The sequence below is a fragment of the Colius striatus genome, chromosome Z (assembly GCF_028858725.1).
Source record: "Colius striatus isolate bColStr4 chromosome Z, bColStr4.1.hap1, whole genome shotgun sequence".
Lineage (NCBI taxonomy): Eukaryota > Metazoa > Chordata > Aves > Coliiformes > Coliidae > Colius > Colius striatus.
In genome coordinates this window covers 33961256-33978680 of record NC_084790.1, presented here as the reverse complement: position 1 = coordinate 33978680, position 17425 = coordinate 33961256, and the positions used below count along the sequence as shown (strand labels likewise).

Here is a 17425-nt window from a genome sequence, read left to right as displayed (position 1 = left end):
CAACAAATGTGTAACAAAACATCTGTTTTAACAAAATAAAATGAAAGAGGAATATAGGTCCTTTTATGAAGCATCAGACAGACTCCACATAAATCTTACCATGGCATGCTATGGCACACAGGACCCATCTGTGCAGAGGTTCTGCCTCCCTCCCATACCATGGTTCCTTTTATTTTATGTAAGAAAACCACCAACAATACAACCCAAACAAGCTAAAACAAACCCCTGTGTCTAGTCCTGCTATGTCACAATATTATCTATCACAGTGCCTGCTGGCACACAACACAGGCCAGTGCAGGGGTTCCAGCATGGTCCCTTGCAGCATCTTCTCATGCTACCATGTGCACTTCTCAAGCCTGAAGTACAAGGCCCTCTTAGGCCTACTGTATTAAGCAGACATGGTTTGTACAAGATGACTAACTTCTCAAACACACTGTCTTTGGCAAGACTCCCAACACAGCATGTCAAAAGAAACAGTGGACAGATGTTAGTAGGTTTCAGATATTAGCTGATGTGTTGGTGTAGTTCTCCTAGCTCATCTTTATTAGATGACGGATATGATAAGCTGTAAAAACCTGTCTTAAATACCAGCAGAAACAAACCCAAGACTTTTAACCTTTTAAATGTGTCTAGAGGTAACTTCAGCGTGTTCATGATAAGAAGTAGCTCCAGGTTCAGGTGCAATGTAGAGATAGTTTTGTGTAATATGAGAAAAAGCTCTAGGCAGCCATTGCATTTTTCATGCATAACACTTTCTTCTGCAAGATGGCGAATCTTTGCTCTGAAATACCCCCTCTCTGTACTGAAGATTAGTTAGTTTTGGGTTTTTTTCTCTGAATGTTACAACCACTGGAAGCTGGATGAGGGAGAAAAGACAATTGAAATGTGTCCTGTCTTCTATGACTTACACTAGGATAACCTCTAAATTTAAAAATGTCAAGGAAGTAATTTGGCCATCAGTTTTCCTCAGAGTTGTTTTTAAAATTTGTAATTTGTGCAGTGAAGAAGATGAATAGATACCGTACACAAACAAAAGAAATAATAGTAGTGTATTTCTAAGAAAATTGGCTTTTTAAATTTACATCAACTGGTTAATTTCTATTTTCTCTTTACTCATTTAATGGTCAGAATTACCCAAAGCTATTTGCTAAATTTTTACATCTAAATCACATAAATGTATTTGGCTATTTTTATGGTGGTAATTATGTCAGAATTACCAGAGATACTGAAAAAAGGCACTGAATTTCTGCATTAGCCAGAAACATTGGACCTCTGTAAACTTCACTGATTTTTATTTTTTCCCCCCAAAAGGAAAAATCTATTGGCCCTTAGAAGGGTTTTACAAAGGCTTGCTATTTAGGGGGACAAAATAGTAAAGCCCCTTTGCATAGACCATGAGATGAGTTTAAACCATTGAAAGCTAAACCACGGAACAAAGCACTGTATTCAGATTTAGGGAGGCCACATCACTTATCAGGCAGTGGTTTTACCTTTTTTCTTTGTTCTGTGGGTGCAAAAAGAAAACAGAACGTGTAAATACTGTTGCTTATTATGTCTCCTCTTGCTTTTTGCTTCTTTTCCCTGTATACGGAAAATAACCCATTGAATTCAAGCTCATTTGTTAGTACCTGTTCGAGCAGGAGAGTGACCTTCCAAAGACTCAAAAAAAGAATTAAAATTAAAAGGAGAAATTTATTTCTAGAAATTTTGACTGGTGGTGTCCTCCACGGTCAGCTACCTACACTAGCTACACCAAGTGTAACTCTGCTTTTGTTATTTTAGTGTCATATATTACTAAGTCCAGATGACTCAAGAATCCTCACTTTCGAATGAACTTTATTAATTTTATAGGAGTCTGCTCATATAAAGTTACTGGTAATCCCTAAGGATCATGTATATCAAATGTATATCAATCGGAGTATGTAGATATTGTGTATTTTTACAAGTTGAAAAATATATTTAGAGCAATAATTTTTTAATATGCTCATTTGGTGAATTCATTAGGTTATTATTAGAGTTTAGCTTGCACCGCAACCTTTTTTTTTCCCCCCAATAAGCATAAGACTATTTTCTTTCATTTTTTTTCCCTTGGGCCTTGCACTTGTAGAATAGCAAGCCACAGTTTTTAAGCTTAGTGGTCCTTGTCATTTTTGGAGGAGATGATACGCTTCCTTCAGAAGATGACTTTCACTGGAAATAAAGAGGCCAATGAATTTAGAGGTTCAATGAACATAAGAGATGCTAATTACACTTACTAGTTAATCAATTTCCTTTTTTATGAGATTAGTTAGAAATTTTTGAAATGTGTACAGTTATGAGGGAAAAATGTGCTTTTATAAGCCAGCATGGCCATGTATCTGAGCAGCTGTGAAAGGTGAGAAAATGTCTGAAATGTGCAGAAATATCAGACTGAAATAAGGATTTTCAAATACTATCATGGTCTTTTCGGTTGTCTAAAAGAAAGAGATGTTTGTGTGAGTGAGCTGAACCACTTAAAAGGAATACTCATTTTTAAGTCAATTTAATTACTGAAATAAAGTTTCCAAATCACTCTAGGGAGTGTTTGTTTTTAAAATTCACTATGCTGTATACGTGGCATGTTTGTATGAATATATTCATGGATCTAGACCTTGAATAGTAATACCAAAAAATGTATTTTTGGTTACAGTAATTGAAGTATAGTTTTATTTTTATACCTTAGATTAGTTTTTGGCACAAGCTGGGTTTTTTTGGTGAGAGTTGTTTTGAAGGTGGTGTAATTTAGGTATGATCCATTTTTAGAGTTTCTATATTTGATAAAGCTGTCTCATGAAATTAGCCAATATCAGCCTTAGAATTTAACTAGTCTGACAGAACTTAATTGGTCTTGCACCTTTCTTGAAAGACTCTTCGACCTGTGAAATAAGTGTTAGTAAGTACTCATCTTTATGTCTTATTTATTAATTATTGCCTTTTTATTTTTAAATTTCCTCTTTAGGGGGATTACCGAAGCTCGTTTTGTTTATGTCTTTATTCTTGGCATAGTCTTCACCGGAACTAAGGATTTACTGAAGTCACAGTTTATTTCTACAGACCCCAGTGTGAAGAGTACAGGATTGTGGGAAGTGTATAGTGGATTGGTTCTACTAGCAGCCCTTCTGTTTAGACCTCATAATTTACCAGTCTTGGTGTTTTGTCTGCTGATTCAGACAATGATGACAAAATATATCTGGAGACCTTTGACATTTGATGCTGCACAGACTACTATCATGCACTACTGGTTTGGCCAAGCTTTCTTCTATTTTCAGGTGAGTTGAATACTCTGTGTGCTACAGTGGTGGGAGGGGGAAGTTGTTTTCAAGAGAAATAATTGTGAATAAAAAGACAGCCACAACTCGGAGTGGAAGAGTTTATTGAGTTCTCAGAAGGGTTTAAAATTATTAATGTTTTCAGAATAAAGAAAAGGTGCATACACTATTAACTTACCCTTTCTGTAGATTTACTTAGATTATTTTAGAATTTAGAATGGTAGGGGTTGGAAGAGACCTTTAGAGATCATCTAGTCCAACCCCCCTGCAGAAGCAGGTCCACTAAGATCAGGTCATACAGGAACGTGTCCAGGTGGGTCTTGAAGAACTCCAAAGAAGACTGCACACCCTCCCTGGGCAGCCTGTGCCAGTGTTCCATCACCCTCACAGTGAAATAGTTTTATCTTATGTTTAAATGGAACTTTTTGTGTTCCAGCTTCATCCCATTACTCCTTGTCCTGTTGCTAGATGCCATAGAAAAAAGGGATGCCTCAACCTCCAGACACCCACCATTTAGATATATGTAAATATTAATAAGATCCCCTCTCAGCCTCCTCATTTCTAGACTAAACAGCCCCAGTTCTGACAGCCTTTCGTCATAAGGAAGATGTTCTAGTCCCCTGATGATCTTGGTGGCCCTGTACTGGACTCTCTCCAGAAGTTCTCTGTCTCTCTTGAGCTGGGAAGCCCAGAACTGGACACAGGACTCCAGATGAGGCCTCACCAGGGCAGAGTAGATGGGGAGCAGAACCTCCCTCAACCTGCTGGCCACACTCTTCTTGATGCATCCCAAGATGCCATTGGCCTTCTTGGCCACGAGGGCATAATGCCGATTAATGTTCAGGTTATTATCAATCAGGACTCCCAGGTCTCTCTCTGCAGAGCTGCTGTTCAGCAGTTTGACCCCCAGCCTGTACTGGTGCATGGGATTGTTCCTTCCCAGATGCAGGACTCTGCACTTGTCCTTGTTGAAACTCATGAGATTCCTCTGCCCAACTCTCAAGCTGGTCGAGATCTCACTGAATGGCAGCACAGCCTTCTGGGGAATCAGCCCAGTTTGGTGTCATCAGCCAACTTGCTGAGGGTACACTTTGTCCCCTCATCCAGGTTGTTGATGAAGGTGTCGAACAAGACTGGCATCAGAACCGATCCCCGTGGAACTCCACTGGCCACAGGCCTCCAATTTGATTCTGTGTCATTGATCACCACCTTTAGCACAGGGCACCTTTGAAAAAAAAATCAATTTCTGAAGAGCTTGTCAACAGTCTTTTGCAAACTTTTTTGTCTGTCTGCTTGTAAAACCAAGGTATGTGTCTATTCAGAATGCCCAAGACACAGTAAAATGACAGAATAGGAGGAATTTTGAAAGCAGTTTTGGTTGTGGCCTATTTATCTGTTTTCTCTGTTTTTCTCTATTTATTTATCTTTTTTTTTTTCAATTCTGAAAACATTTTATGGATGTTTTAAAATAGAGAAATCAATTCTGCTAAAGAAAGAAGTGATTTTAAGCATGAAGACAGATGGAAGTTTCTTCCACTCCTCACTCCTTACAGAACAAGTTTTTAGTATTCTCAAATGCTATAAGCACATGGTTTTCAGCTGTCTTCTAAAAATGCTCTAAGCACATTCATATTAGATGCTTTTTCTAGGATGGAGATTATGAGTTTGACCAAAATACCACTCTTCATGTGTTATCGTTATTCTTTTATTCTTTGATGAAAAAGCTGTTCTGCAGATATGGAAAGGAACAAATTGAATTATAGAAGGCTAGGAGAGTTTAAGATCTTTTTATCTTTCCCACTTTAAAGCAATTATCTTATGCAAAATATTAGTTGTAGAAAAGTAGGATGACTGAGCTGGTAGTTAAAAACATTACAGAAACTACAAAAGTAAAAATCTAGTAATGCTCTCTCTTTGACTGGCAAATTTCTCTGAATTTGTTCTGAGAATAGGTGGTTTTGTCTGGGACTGTAGGTCCAAGGATGGAAGAAACTTTTAACAGAAATTGTGTTTAATTTTATGCTTTTTGTATGTAGATTTGCTCGGTATGCAGCATTCTGGTCTGCACTACCAGGGGAGATTAAAAACTCAACAACCTACAAAAGCACCTTCTTAATTAGTTATTTTTTCTTGGATATGTTTAAGTTTCAACTTCCCTTTCTTCTGAGCTCAGAATTCAGAGCATGAATGACTTACTGTGAGGGAAATTTGCTCAATTTCTGTAGCTTAAAATCAGGACTGAAGTGTCTTATTGATTTATTAGTGACACAAAATTAACTGGCAATCATGTATCAATGGCCCTTAATTATCTGGCAGTCACTGAACTACAGATGTAAGATCCGAACCTGATATACAACAGATGAACACAACAATTTCTGTGCCACTTTGTATACCTGATATATAAAAGATCTAGCCCCTACCCCCGCACCAGAACCTCCCTCTCCCAAACGCATAGAGGTAGTATCTGTGTGTTAAAAACACTGTCTTCTCATGGCAGTGCAGGTTCCCGTCTTTACTCACACCTCTTGTGACAGATGCAGGTACTCAAGCTTTTTAAGTCGTTGCATGTATCTCAAGAGTACTATAGATGACTGTCCTCAGGAGAAGCCGTGGATGATTTTGCATGATTATGTATGAATTTCCAGCTTTCCTTTCCTGATCAATGGAAGCTGGAACTCTGAAGTACCCATACTTTTCATGATGTAGCTTTCTGGTTTAGTGACAGATTTTAATTCTTTGAATAAACCATTTAATATTTTTCCTTGTGTGAAAAACAAGAGGTCTTTGGTGACAGCTTTTTCTTATTTCTATGTCCTCCAGTGAAGGCATACCGTTCTTACTGAGTAAACTGCAGGTATCTCAAATTTGGCAACTACCAGTCTTAGCCATGGTAATACATAGCAAAGCCTTAGAGCCCTTTCCTAAGTGAGTCAAAATGTGTTTCAGACAATGTTGGTATCGTTTTTTCTCAAATACTGAATAAACATTGAGGAAGAACAACTGGGCTGTTTCTGCTAGGAGAAGTCCGTCAAACTCTCAGCTTCAGTATAGACCTCTATTCAGCTTCCCTTGGTACCAGCTAGTCATCCATGTATTACTTCTGGAGTGACTGGTTTCTTTACTTGAATGCTAGTCAGGGAGAGATGTGAAGAAAGCACAACTGTATTACTAGGCATGATGAGCACTGCTGGCATAGATTTAAATGTCCTTCTTACCTCAAATTTTGTGGCTACTAAAGCTAACACTGTTACATTGGCTCAGTGCAAAGTGGTGCTAGGTTTTGATTTCCAGACAGGCATAAAGATCTAATGTAGCATACAAAACTGATAGCAAGTTTATGGTTGAAAGACAGAAATTTAAAAACACTGAAATGTACTGTTGATATAGATCAGATTGGTTACTAAATTTAAATTGTGTTAGCTAAATGAGGCAGGGCAAGAGAAATACAACCTAAATATAAAACCCTTCCATCTGGAAATAGGAACTACTTTTTTGCACTTGTTCTGGTGTGATTGTAAGGAGAATGAGACTTCTCACCCATGTTGCTGAGCCTTTATTAAATCTTGGTAGGCAAGAGGGATACATAATGACAGAAGCAGTAACTGTCTCAGTAAGTGTGGAATGTAAATCATGGCCTTTTGAATATGGTAGTGAGTAAACACAGACTTGTTCTGGGTAGTGTGTTTAATGAATGAGGCAGTGTTATTTAGAAAAAATGTCATAAAGACTTTAAAGACTTTATGGAAATATAGCTGTGAATATTCTAAGTGTAAGCAAAGTTCATAGGAACATATGCTGTTTGTCATTACTCAATTAATATAGTCAGTGAAAGCAAGGGGAAATAATGAAATACCTGGGTGTTGAAACTGATATTTTAGTCTTAAGTAGGAGAAAACCCAAACTAAGTACAGGTTGGAAACAAATGCCTTGAAGTTACACTTGGTTTTGCATTCTTTGCTGTCTGTGCCAGGGCCCTGTGTGCGTCTCCTTGTCTAGGTGTTCAGTTTAGCAGAATTCAGTGTCATCTCTTTCACTGAGAGATCTGTTGGGAGAAAAGTTAGAAGGAAAGGCCTGGCCCTCCTTTCCTTTGGAAGCTACTTTTAATGTGATGTTTTACTGCCTGTACAGTAAAACAACTGTGTAAACAGTTATGTCTGTGCCTGTCTTTTACCTTCTTGATCCTTATCTAGACCTGGTTGCTGGTGTTACTGGACTAACCTTTGACCTGCTTTGTCACTACAGACTTGCTTGTGCGATTGCTGGACTGTGTCTGGCCCTGATTCCTGTCTCTGGATCCAGTTCTGACTTGAACATACCACAGAGCATTGCCAGTCCTCCTCACTTAAATGCTCTCACCTTCCTTGTTTTTACACTCATTTCCCATCTTACTTTCTCTTACAGAATCATCTGGGCCTTGCTGCTCTCTGGCAATATAAACCTAAAAGACACATTTATTAAACAGTTGTAACTTACATGTGAAGACGTAACTTGTTTTTCCAACCCTCTAGCAAGATTTTTGTGAATAGTAAGGAGCTGAAAAAGTTGCTTACATAAGGTTGCAGTCTTCATGTTTGGAGGTTTTCAGAGCTTGGCTGGATAAAATCCTGTATTATTTACATGAAGTGAGATAAAACTGCTTTGTTTTTTAGTCTTGTTTTAGTAGATACGATTTTTGCTTTAATTATTTTTTTTTGTAAATCAATGAAGAGAAGCAAAGTTAAAAATACTCCAGTATTGTCAAACAGATATGAAATTAATACATTTAGTCAGAAAACTACTTATTTGTCAGGATATTGTTGCAAACTTGAGAACCCTTAATTAATTTTTCAACAAGCTTGAATGATTTATTGTATTCTTTTAAGCTCTGGCTTGTCCACATCTCACAACTCACCAAGCACTTCCCAGAAGTGTACTGTGTCTTTATCATTGCTACTTGCTCTTCATATGCAGTGAGAATAGAAGTAAGTATCTTGGTTACTGATCTTAACTATAGCCGCTCCTAAAAAATATATGTTGCTATAAATGTTTCTTAAAATACTTTAGATACCTTGGATGAAAGTTCATAAATGAACAAAAAATCTGTGTATTTATTTATTAGTTTTGGGAGTTTTTGTTACCATCCTTAGACCAGTGTATCTGCAGAAGATAAGAAAGAAAATACAAGACCTTTAAGACTTATATATGTATTTTCTTGCATTTTGTTGTCATTGGAGGAGAACAGAATAGGCTTGTGCATTTTTGGAATCATTTCTATCTAATTCACCTTGCCTTTAAGTAGAGAGATAGACCAAGTGGTGTTTTGAAGTTTCTTATAGCTTTCTTTTATTATGATTTCAAAACGTGGTAGGATAATTTACGTTGAAGAGGACATCAGAAGGCCCACAGTTCAGCACCATTTTTGGAGCAGTGTCAGGTGAGGTCACACCAGGCTTCTCAGGGTCTTGAAACCTCTAAGGATGAAGGCAGCAGAACCCTTCTGGACAACCTTTTCCAACGACTTCATTTTTTCACGTCAAATTATTTGCTTCAAATAATTAAAACAAATTCTTCATACTATGTTTGTCTGTAGAATTCCAGTTTGTAGAAAGGCATGCAGTGATGTGCAGGGCCCAGTGAAAGTGCAGTAAATCTGCTGTGTTAAGTCAGTTGTTAAGCCAGAAGCATGTCAGTTTTGTCTTGCATCTCTGTACATCTCAATTCAATGACAGTCATTCAGATACTGCAGGTAATAACTCATGTTCAGTGAGTAATGTGGTATCTCAAAAGTTTTTGGGAAAATTATTGCAGCTTTGAAGGGGGTTTTGGATTATTTACATGGAGGAATTCTTCTCTGTTACTGTAGCAAATATACTGTGTAGTTTTTCTACCCAGTGTTCTTATCTCTGTGCTTCGTTGATCTAGATCATGATGGATTGTCACAGAATGCTTTTATGCAATAGTGCATTGTCTCCTCTCACTTTCTGCCCATACCAGACTAGGCTATTGCACTCTTTGAAATACTTGAGCATTACTTCAAAATAAAAACAGACACTCTGATTTGTCATTTATGTATTGTGTTGCGTATCAGAAGTTACAAGCTATGAAAATTTTATTCAAATATATGATTTAGTTTTGGAGAAAGATAGGAAACATGAAGAAAAAAATACTTCTTACTTGCTCAGCAGGGCAAGTGACATGCATCCACAGGTGCTGCATTTATTCTTGCTCCTTTTCAATGCATTGGGATGGGGAGTTGTCCTGAGACATTACAAGGATCAGCCTTGCAGCAAGGGTCAGCCGTGAGATGCCACCAGGATCAACGATGTGCAGGTGGAACAAACACTGTGAAGGGACCTTTAATCTCTTCACAAGATGAGCAGAATTGCTTCATGTCTCATCTGTTCTGGGAGCATCATAGGAAGGAGAAGGAGGGGGGAGAAAATGAGTAGATGTGGCAGGGAAAGACCTGCTGTCTTTGTTGACTTTTTTTTCCTTAGATTTTAGAGCTGTTTCAGGAACAGGTGATTTGTGGTCCCTGATATGTAGTTATTTATACACCTGAAAAAGCTACAGGAAACCCAGACACGTGTGTGATTTGTGGTTCAAGAATACTGCAGTCACTAAGATGAGAGGAGATCAGGTCAGAGGGAAAGGGGGAGCTGCTGCTGCCACTCTCCAAATGCTCTGCTAGGGCTGGGGCTGAGACTGTCGGTGTTAGCAGCCCTTACATTTGGGTTGTTCTGGGATTCTGCAGGGGAGAAGGGAGAGTTTGATGACTGTTAGAATTCCAGTGCTGTAAAAACTGGTCGGTTTCTCCCGATAAGTAAGAATATCTGAGAGGTTTCACTCTAGTCTGAAGAGACGAATCTGTGACCTGCTAAGCTAAAAAATATTCTGTCTCTGTCACAGGGTGTGCTTGCTAGTTAGGTATTTGGGTAAAGTTAAATAGTTGGACATTTTTTATGAGAAGTACTTCCTTCAATTTTACATTTAGTGGTCTTAGTCACTGAAGAAGAAAACTAGGCAAAACATGCAAGTCTTGAGCAGCTCATGATACTTTAATTTCCTTATGTTCCTAATGTTCCTTCTGTTTTTCTAGTTTGTAAATGCCTTTTCTTGATTCAGGCTATCTAGGCTGACTTTTGGTCTATTTCAATGCAATCTGTAGAGAGACCTGGGATGCAGAAACCTCTCCAAGTTTGCCTATATTAAATCTAGTTATGTGCAGCAACTTGTGCTGTGGTGCAGGCAGATGGGTGGTGTGTTGTTCCACTAGAGCCCTAGATTGGCACACTCTTGTCTCTGAGTGCAAGAATTATTTATTTCCTGATGTAATTTTAGGCAACAGGCCTAAAATCTTGGGTTTGAACCATGGGTGATGAAAACTGGATTTTTTTTTTCATTACAGTGACAGAAATTGGCAAGTGCTGCTGCTTGCTTTAATTTTTTTTAAGTTTTAATGTAATTTATTAAACAACCAGCAAGTAAACTTGCAGACAAAATAAGGCAAGCAAAATATCATGCTGTTTATGCCTTCATTGGTCTTTAAATCCTAAATAGAAGCTCTTGTTTGGTAAGTTGCTTTATTACTTTATGTAAAGAATATGACCCTACTGTAAGTGGCTTAAAGACTGAGTCTTATAACTGGTACAATAATTAATATTAGTGTAATGTATTCTAAATGTTTCCTTGGAGATATTTTACCTTTTTGGAGATATCTTTACCTTTTTTATTCCATTTTTTCAGGGAAATTCAAATGGCATTGCTACTGTGGATGTTTCAGCAGGTTTTGTGGGACTAGAAAGCTATGTGGAGATACCAGCTATTTTCTTTACAGTATTTGCAACATATGCAGGACCTTTGCTTTGGGCCATTCATCTGCTGTACTACCTAAGTTCTGAAGTTAAAAGGTAATTGCATTTTGAACTAAACATTCTTTTATGTACTGCAGATACAAATACATCCATGTAGTGTACACCTTTTCAAATAAATAGCTTATTTCACTTTTTTTTTTTCCATTGGAATTTAATTTTCTATTCGGAAAATGCGTGTTCTTTGTTTGGTATGAGTTTTTATAACCTCACTCTTCCAGTTTTATTTTCTCTGCAAAAGTTTTTCACTGGGAAAATATGTTTTACTAATTTTATTTCTTAATGAATTCTTAGTTTGCTGTGATAAATTACTTAAAACTTTACTATGTTTTGTTTTAATAGCATGTGCCATCTAAAAACGTTCTGCTTGGAACCTATTAAGTGGAAGACCTGAGAAAGACTTAAGTAATAGGAGTCAAACTAACATGCTGTTCTCTGAATGTCTGTCTTTATGTGGCATAGTGACATAAAACGTTTTATAAATGAAACAGATTTATTTTATTGTATGTTATTGGTTATTGCAGTCATTTGTAGCTAAAATATTTGTACTTTTGAGTACATCCTGTAGCAGATGGGTTAGTGTAAAATAAATTAGTGCATTTGGAATGTTAGGAAGACATAGCTGAAAAATGCTTATGTAACCTAGAGTGTACATGTAAAATCCAATTGGACTCTGTAATATTGCATTTAACTTATCATCCTGGGCATCCAAACAGACATGTGGTATGTTAAAATAGAGGAACTGTAAATTCTGTGTTGCAGAATATCAATGTGCTAATGCAAAAACTTGATCTCTTTTCACTTAAGTAACTTTTGACAGTGACTAAATTCTTATCATCCCAGAGTCTTTGTAATCTGTGGAATTTAAATGTACCTTTTTTAAATGGACAACAAAATGTTACATCAGGCTTGGCAGATGGGATTTCAGTCAGTGTTTAGATTACCACAACTCTTTACCTTATCCATTGTCATCCTCTGTAAACCTTTGATGTCTCTTTATCATCCGGTCTCATCCCGTTGATGCTTTTTGTTTTCTGGCTTCTCCTTTTGCTTGTTTGTTTTGGGCTACACCTACATTGTGAACTTATGTTGGCATGTGTGTATTCATGAAAGGCCTAAGGAGATGGGGAAACCCAGCTGACCAAGCTGTGTAGACTAGTAGAGGTTTTTGAACCAGGAATGACCTGTTCTAACAGGCTAAATTCCTGCACAATTGTTGTCCATTGCTCTGTATTAACAGGCGCCTTTAACAAGTAGAGTTATTATTCACCTTATTCACCAACTTGCTGGTCTGCCGTATTGCTTTCTAAAGATGTCTACCTCTCCTTCCTTTATTGTAGTGGAAATAGGCAACTCAGTGCTAAGCCATTGTATTGCTCTAGTAATGCACTCCATAATGTAAATCAAGAGTATCTGTAGATGTTCTCTCTTAGTCTGAGGCCAGCTATCTTGAAGTCATCTGTGGTCTTAAATAGATTGATACTAAGTACTGGTCTTTATGTATTAGGCCTCAGAAAGACAGCCTTTTCTCTTTTCATTCAGATTTTCTTTTTTTTACTTCAAGAGGAGTAGATGTACAATATACTAATTATTGATGTCTGGATTTGTAAAACTACAGAGTCCTTCCTTGAGTTTTCCCTTACTACCTGGTGCCTTTACACCAAACTCAGTTTTAACTCTCTGTTTCTAATGCTCCTCAGTTTAGCTTTAGTTACAGTTTTACTCTATCAATACATCTTCCCAGTATCCAAGCTCCTCAGGTTTTCTCCATTCTTTCATCTTTCTTTAAAAATAATTATTATGTACAAATTAAAAGTCCCACCCCTTATCTTTTAGTAAATATGTGGTCCATTACTCTGCATATTACTTACATTCTATTAATCTATGATTTTGCCCTATTCCTTTTCCAAATACCTCTGCCATCCTTTCTTTAAATTAGTGCTAGACAGTTTCACTGGTTATATCCATGTTCTTTGTGGTGTTGGTTTATTTTTGCAGTCCCACTTTCTGTTCTTCATTATTACACTATAGGTGCTTTTTGCTTGTGCTTGGAGGACTCTCAGTACATTGGAGTAAACCATCTCTGTGCCATTGTCTAGGGAGAGAGAGGGAAAGAATAAGAGCTCCCGTAATGTTTTTAGAGCTGAATTTTTAATGTTGCTTAAGCCCTAGACTGCAGACTGTGATGAACATTAACATACAATGAAGAAAGAAAAAATGATAACATATAGCATGTTTTTTGAAAGCTTTTCTAACAAAATAGTAAAAAACTTTCTGTAACAAAATCTTTGAGGGTCTGTACTTGTCCAGTATTAAGTAATTTATCTCTGTAGTAGTGTTGGTTGTTCTGATGTTTTCTTGGTTGAATTTTTGCAGATTAAAAGCTCAGCTAGTAGTGTTGCCAGGTACAGTGCTGGTTTAAACTACTCTCAAGTGAGTAGCTGTGACCTGTAATACTCACATCACTTGTGTAAGTAGATTCCATCAACCAGTTTTTGTCTGTAGACATTTTAAGGTTCATTTGGGTCAACTGGTAAGGTTATTTCCTCTACAGTGCAGTGCATAACTCTGGACTGGAATCTCTGTAGCCACTAGAACATGTTTAAATTGGTATGTTATGATGCTTGGAACTTGGTCTGCACACTTTTTATTTTATTCTTGTGTTTTGCTGGCCCAATGGATGTCTCATTACTTTGTTGTTATTCTTTGGAGCCAAAGCTGAAACTGCAGAAAGCAGAGATTCCGCTGCATTGTGTGTTTTCTTTAATTTATGGGAGATAGGGCTTTTTTAAGAAAAAAATGTTGGATGCTTCATAATGTTCTTTATAAAGGCTTCTTATTAACTGTTTCATAAGCATTATGCCTTGGTCAGTGAAATTTAAATTGTTTCATTTTTATGTGGTCCTGAGAGTAAGATGATCCCTTCCCTGCTTCCTTCAGATAGGAAGGTCTGGAAGACCTTTTTGTTTTGCAGCATGCTCAGTAGGTCCTGTTAGATTGCAACAGGATGTTATCAGGATTCCTGCTCCATCCTGATACAGTCTTAGCTGAATGGATATGGTGAGAACCTCTCAGCAAAGTCTCAAGCATTCTGCAGCCTATTTTAAGAGCTGTTGCATCTGAGATGCTGACCAAGGCAGAGAAGCCTGACTTCAGTGTTAACTATCTTTGTTTATTCCAGCCACTCTGCAGAACCCATGTAGTTTGTAGCTGCATCAGTTGGGTTGGCTTACTGGAGCTTCTTACTGGAGTTCTTGGAAGCTAAGCTCCCCTGTGGCATTGCTTCCTAGGGGCAAGGACAAATGCATTCACTTCTCATTCTTTACACTTTTGCATTTATGAAATCATAGAATACTGGAGTCTGAAGTCCAGGCTTCCTGTCCAGAGGAAAGCCAACCAGAGCAGATTGCTCAGGGACAAGTCTAGTCAGTTCTTGAGTTTCTGAAGGACAGATATTCCAGGGTCTCCTTGGTCAACCTGTTCCAGTGTGTAACCCTTGGAGTAAAACAAATATTTTCTGATGTTTAAGGAGAATTTTTTGTATTTCAGTTTTTGTCCATTGCTTTTCATCCTCTCAGTGTGCACCAGTGAGAAGAGCCTGGGTACATCTTCTTTACTTCTGCCCATCAGATACGTAAGAACATTGGTGAGGTCTCTGTTGAGCCTTCTCTACTCAGTGCTAAACAATTCCAGCTTTCTCAGCCTCTCATTTTATGTCAGATGCTTCAAACCCTTCATCATCTTTGTGACCTTTCAGTAGACTTGGTCCAGTACACCTTTATCTGTCTTGTACTGGGGACCCCAGAACTGGATGCAAACCCCCAGATGTGATCACACCACAGCTCAGCAGAGAGGAAAGATCACCTTCCTCAGTTTCCCTCTACAGCCCTGAGCTGGCTCAAGGGAACATTACTTTCTCGTGTTCAACTTACTGTCTGCCCGAAACAACCTATGTCCTTCTCTAACCAACCTGTTTTCCATATGGTCAATCTCAAGCCTGTCTTGGTGCATGAGTTTATTCTTCTCCAGGTGCAGGATTTCACACCTCTCTGTTAAACATCTTGAGTTTCTTGTCAGCCCATTTCTCCAGCCTGTTGATGTGCCTCTGAATGGCATTAGTCTTATCTACTGTATCAACCACTCCTAGTTCTGTATTGTGTGCAGACTGGCTGAGGGGGTACTCTGCCCCATCATACAGGTTTGAAGATGTTTAAACAGAAATTAAGATGTTTAAACAATATTGGCTGCATTGTCAAGCCCTGGGATTGACCACTAGTGGCTGGCTTCCAGGTCGACTTTGTGCTGTGCATCACAACCATGTAAGGCTGATGTTTGAGCACTTTGCAGTCCACCTCAAGGTCCGCTTTCCTGCCTGTACCACTTTGCCTGAACTTTATCGGTTTGCCTGCGAGGATGTTATGGGAGATGGCATTAAGGGCCTCTTTGTGAAGTGGATTAGATGCATGTGGTTCATGGGTCTTCAACCAAAATGGTAAAATGGAATAGAAGATAAGGAGACTTTGAAATAATATATTTCTCGTGGAAAATATAGTTGGAACTCCTTAAACAATTTGCTTCCATCTGATCAAACACATGGAACTACAAAATATTCTCCTCATAAGGAAAGGTAAATATATTTCTAAAATAATTGAGTGACATGTGATAGACAGTAACATGGATATTACTGCCACTTTTAGGCTGTCCTGAGAAACTTGGCAGCTTCAATGTGATGGGATTTTCAGATAGAAATAGTAAGAAAAATTCTTTGGCTTCAGTCTCCTTGGAAACTGTACAGTAACTCTTGAAACTGTTTTTGAGACAAGGAGTACTGATCTAAGTGATGCCTGAGCTTAACCAAATATTCTGTGTGTGATTTGCATGAATTCCAGGGAGCATCTAGTTTACATAAAGAATAGTTTTTACAGTGACCACTGTGTTGCTGTGTTCTGAAGTAGGATCCAAGAGGATTCAGTTTTCTAGCTCCCACCTAAATGGAATTGTCATTTAGGTGATGTTCACAATGTCATGTAATTACCACTCCTTAGCATTGTGACAGTTTTCAGATTACATGCACATTGGAATTTGTGTTTTACTTGGCTTAGGTATCAGGGTGAACTGATGGGCCTTTCCTAGCATTAGAAGACTGTGCTTATTGGCTTTTCTTCCTCAACGATTGAAAGTTGTAACAGTGCTTTAATGATAATCTGGCTTTCAGATATAGAAAATGGAAGCTATGCTCAACAGGAGGGTGTTAATAGTTGCAAAACTTTCCACATTATGCCATAACACTGTTAATGTAGAATGCTGGCACAGCAAACTTTTAAGTCATGCTGTAAATTTTTATATTGCTGATCTAAACAGAAACAGGAAGGCATGCTAGCTAAAGGAATTTCAGCAGTTTACCTCTGCTTTTGCTGTCTTCAACCTAATGTGTTTGATTCATTGAGTTCACCATTCACAATCCATGTTAATATATTCATTATTTTTTCTTTTATTCTCTCTTTTTTTTTTTTTTTTCTTTTTTTGGAGTCCCAGGTAGCAAGTGAAACCTTCCTTAAAGACAAAGGAACAATCCAAACATTTTTCTCTGAACCCATCAGTATTTAAGATAAGTAGGTTTTATTTCTTCTGGTTTCACTCTATTCTTTCTTCCTTAGGTTAATTAAAGCTGAAAAAAATGTTTTCGACTAAGAATATATTGCTGCATTTTCTAGAATGGCAATACCTCTTCTCTGTTGCATTTGCCAGCAGTACTGTTCTCTAAATAAAAGATACATAATTTGTATAGAAGAAGGTATATACTTGTTCATTCGTGGGCATGGAAATCTGGAAGTGATTTAATAAAATTGGAATAGGGTTTTATTGTCACAAACTGGAAGAGCATTTTACTTACATATCTCCTGACATATTATCATTGCAGTGATGTCTGGAGATGTCTCTTAGACATCAGTAGTGCTATGTGATTGATACCACTTCATTCATTGCTTTGTCATACTGGTGAGGCACTGACTTTTACTATGAGGTTTCCTTCACGCGGCCGTGACTCTTTGTATTAAAAGTATTTTCTTAGTAGTGAAAAGTGATCCAGCAAAGTAGCGTTGCCTGCAGTTGCTTCTATGTTTTAAACAAATGACAAGTTGTTTTAAAACCATTTGCAAAATAAACATCACCCTCTTGCTCCATGGACGAACTGTGCAGCTGTGTCTTAGGAGCTGAAACACTTTCTGTGTAGCACCAAACTTAAAAGTACATAGATTTAGGGTGGGTTAGATTATTTTTGCTTTGTGT

At 37.8% G+C, this 17425-nt stretch overlaps 1 protein-coding gene across 13 annotated transcripts in view; it reads left to right on the top strand.

Moving 5' to 3' along the window:
* Positions 1-17425, top strand: part of PIGG (phosphatidylinositol glycan anchor biosynthesis class G (EMM blood group)) — an 88759-nt gene that overhangs the window by 42771 nt on the left and 28563 nt on the right. For 7 of the 13 annotated variants that reach the window (XR_009820842.1, XR_009820843.1, XM_062018132.1 and 4 more), the window contains 3 exons: positions 2978-3287; positions 8150-8248; positions 11013-11176. Coding sequence is in view for 9 of the 13 variants with exons in the window: in XM_062018132.1 (XP_061874116.1) it covers positions 2978-3287; positions 8150-8248; positions 11013-11176 (573 nt within the window). In the remaining 4 variants the exon portion in view is untranslated. Of the gene's footprint in view, positions 1-2977; positions 3288-8149; positions 8249-11012; positions 11177-11479; positions 11539-13513; positions 13588-16666; positions 16750-17425 lie in introns of those variants that run through there. The other 6 variants (XR_009820845.1, XR_009820844.1, XM_062018131.1 and 3 more) reach the window with 6 other exon arrangements.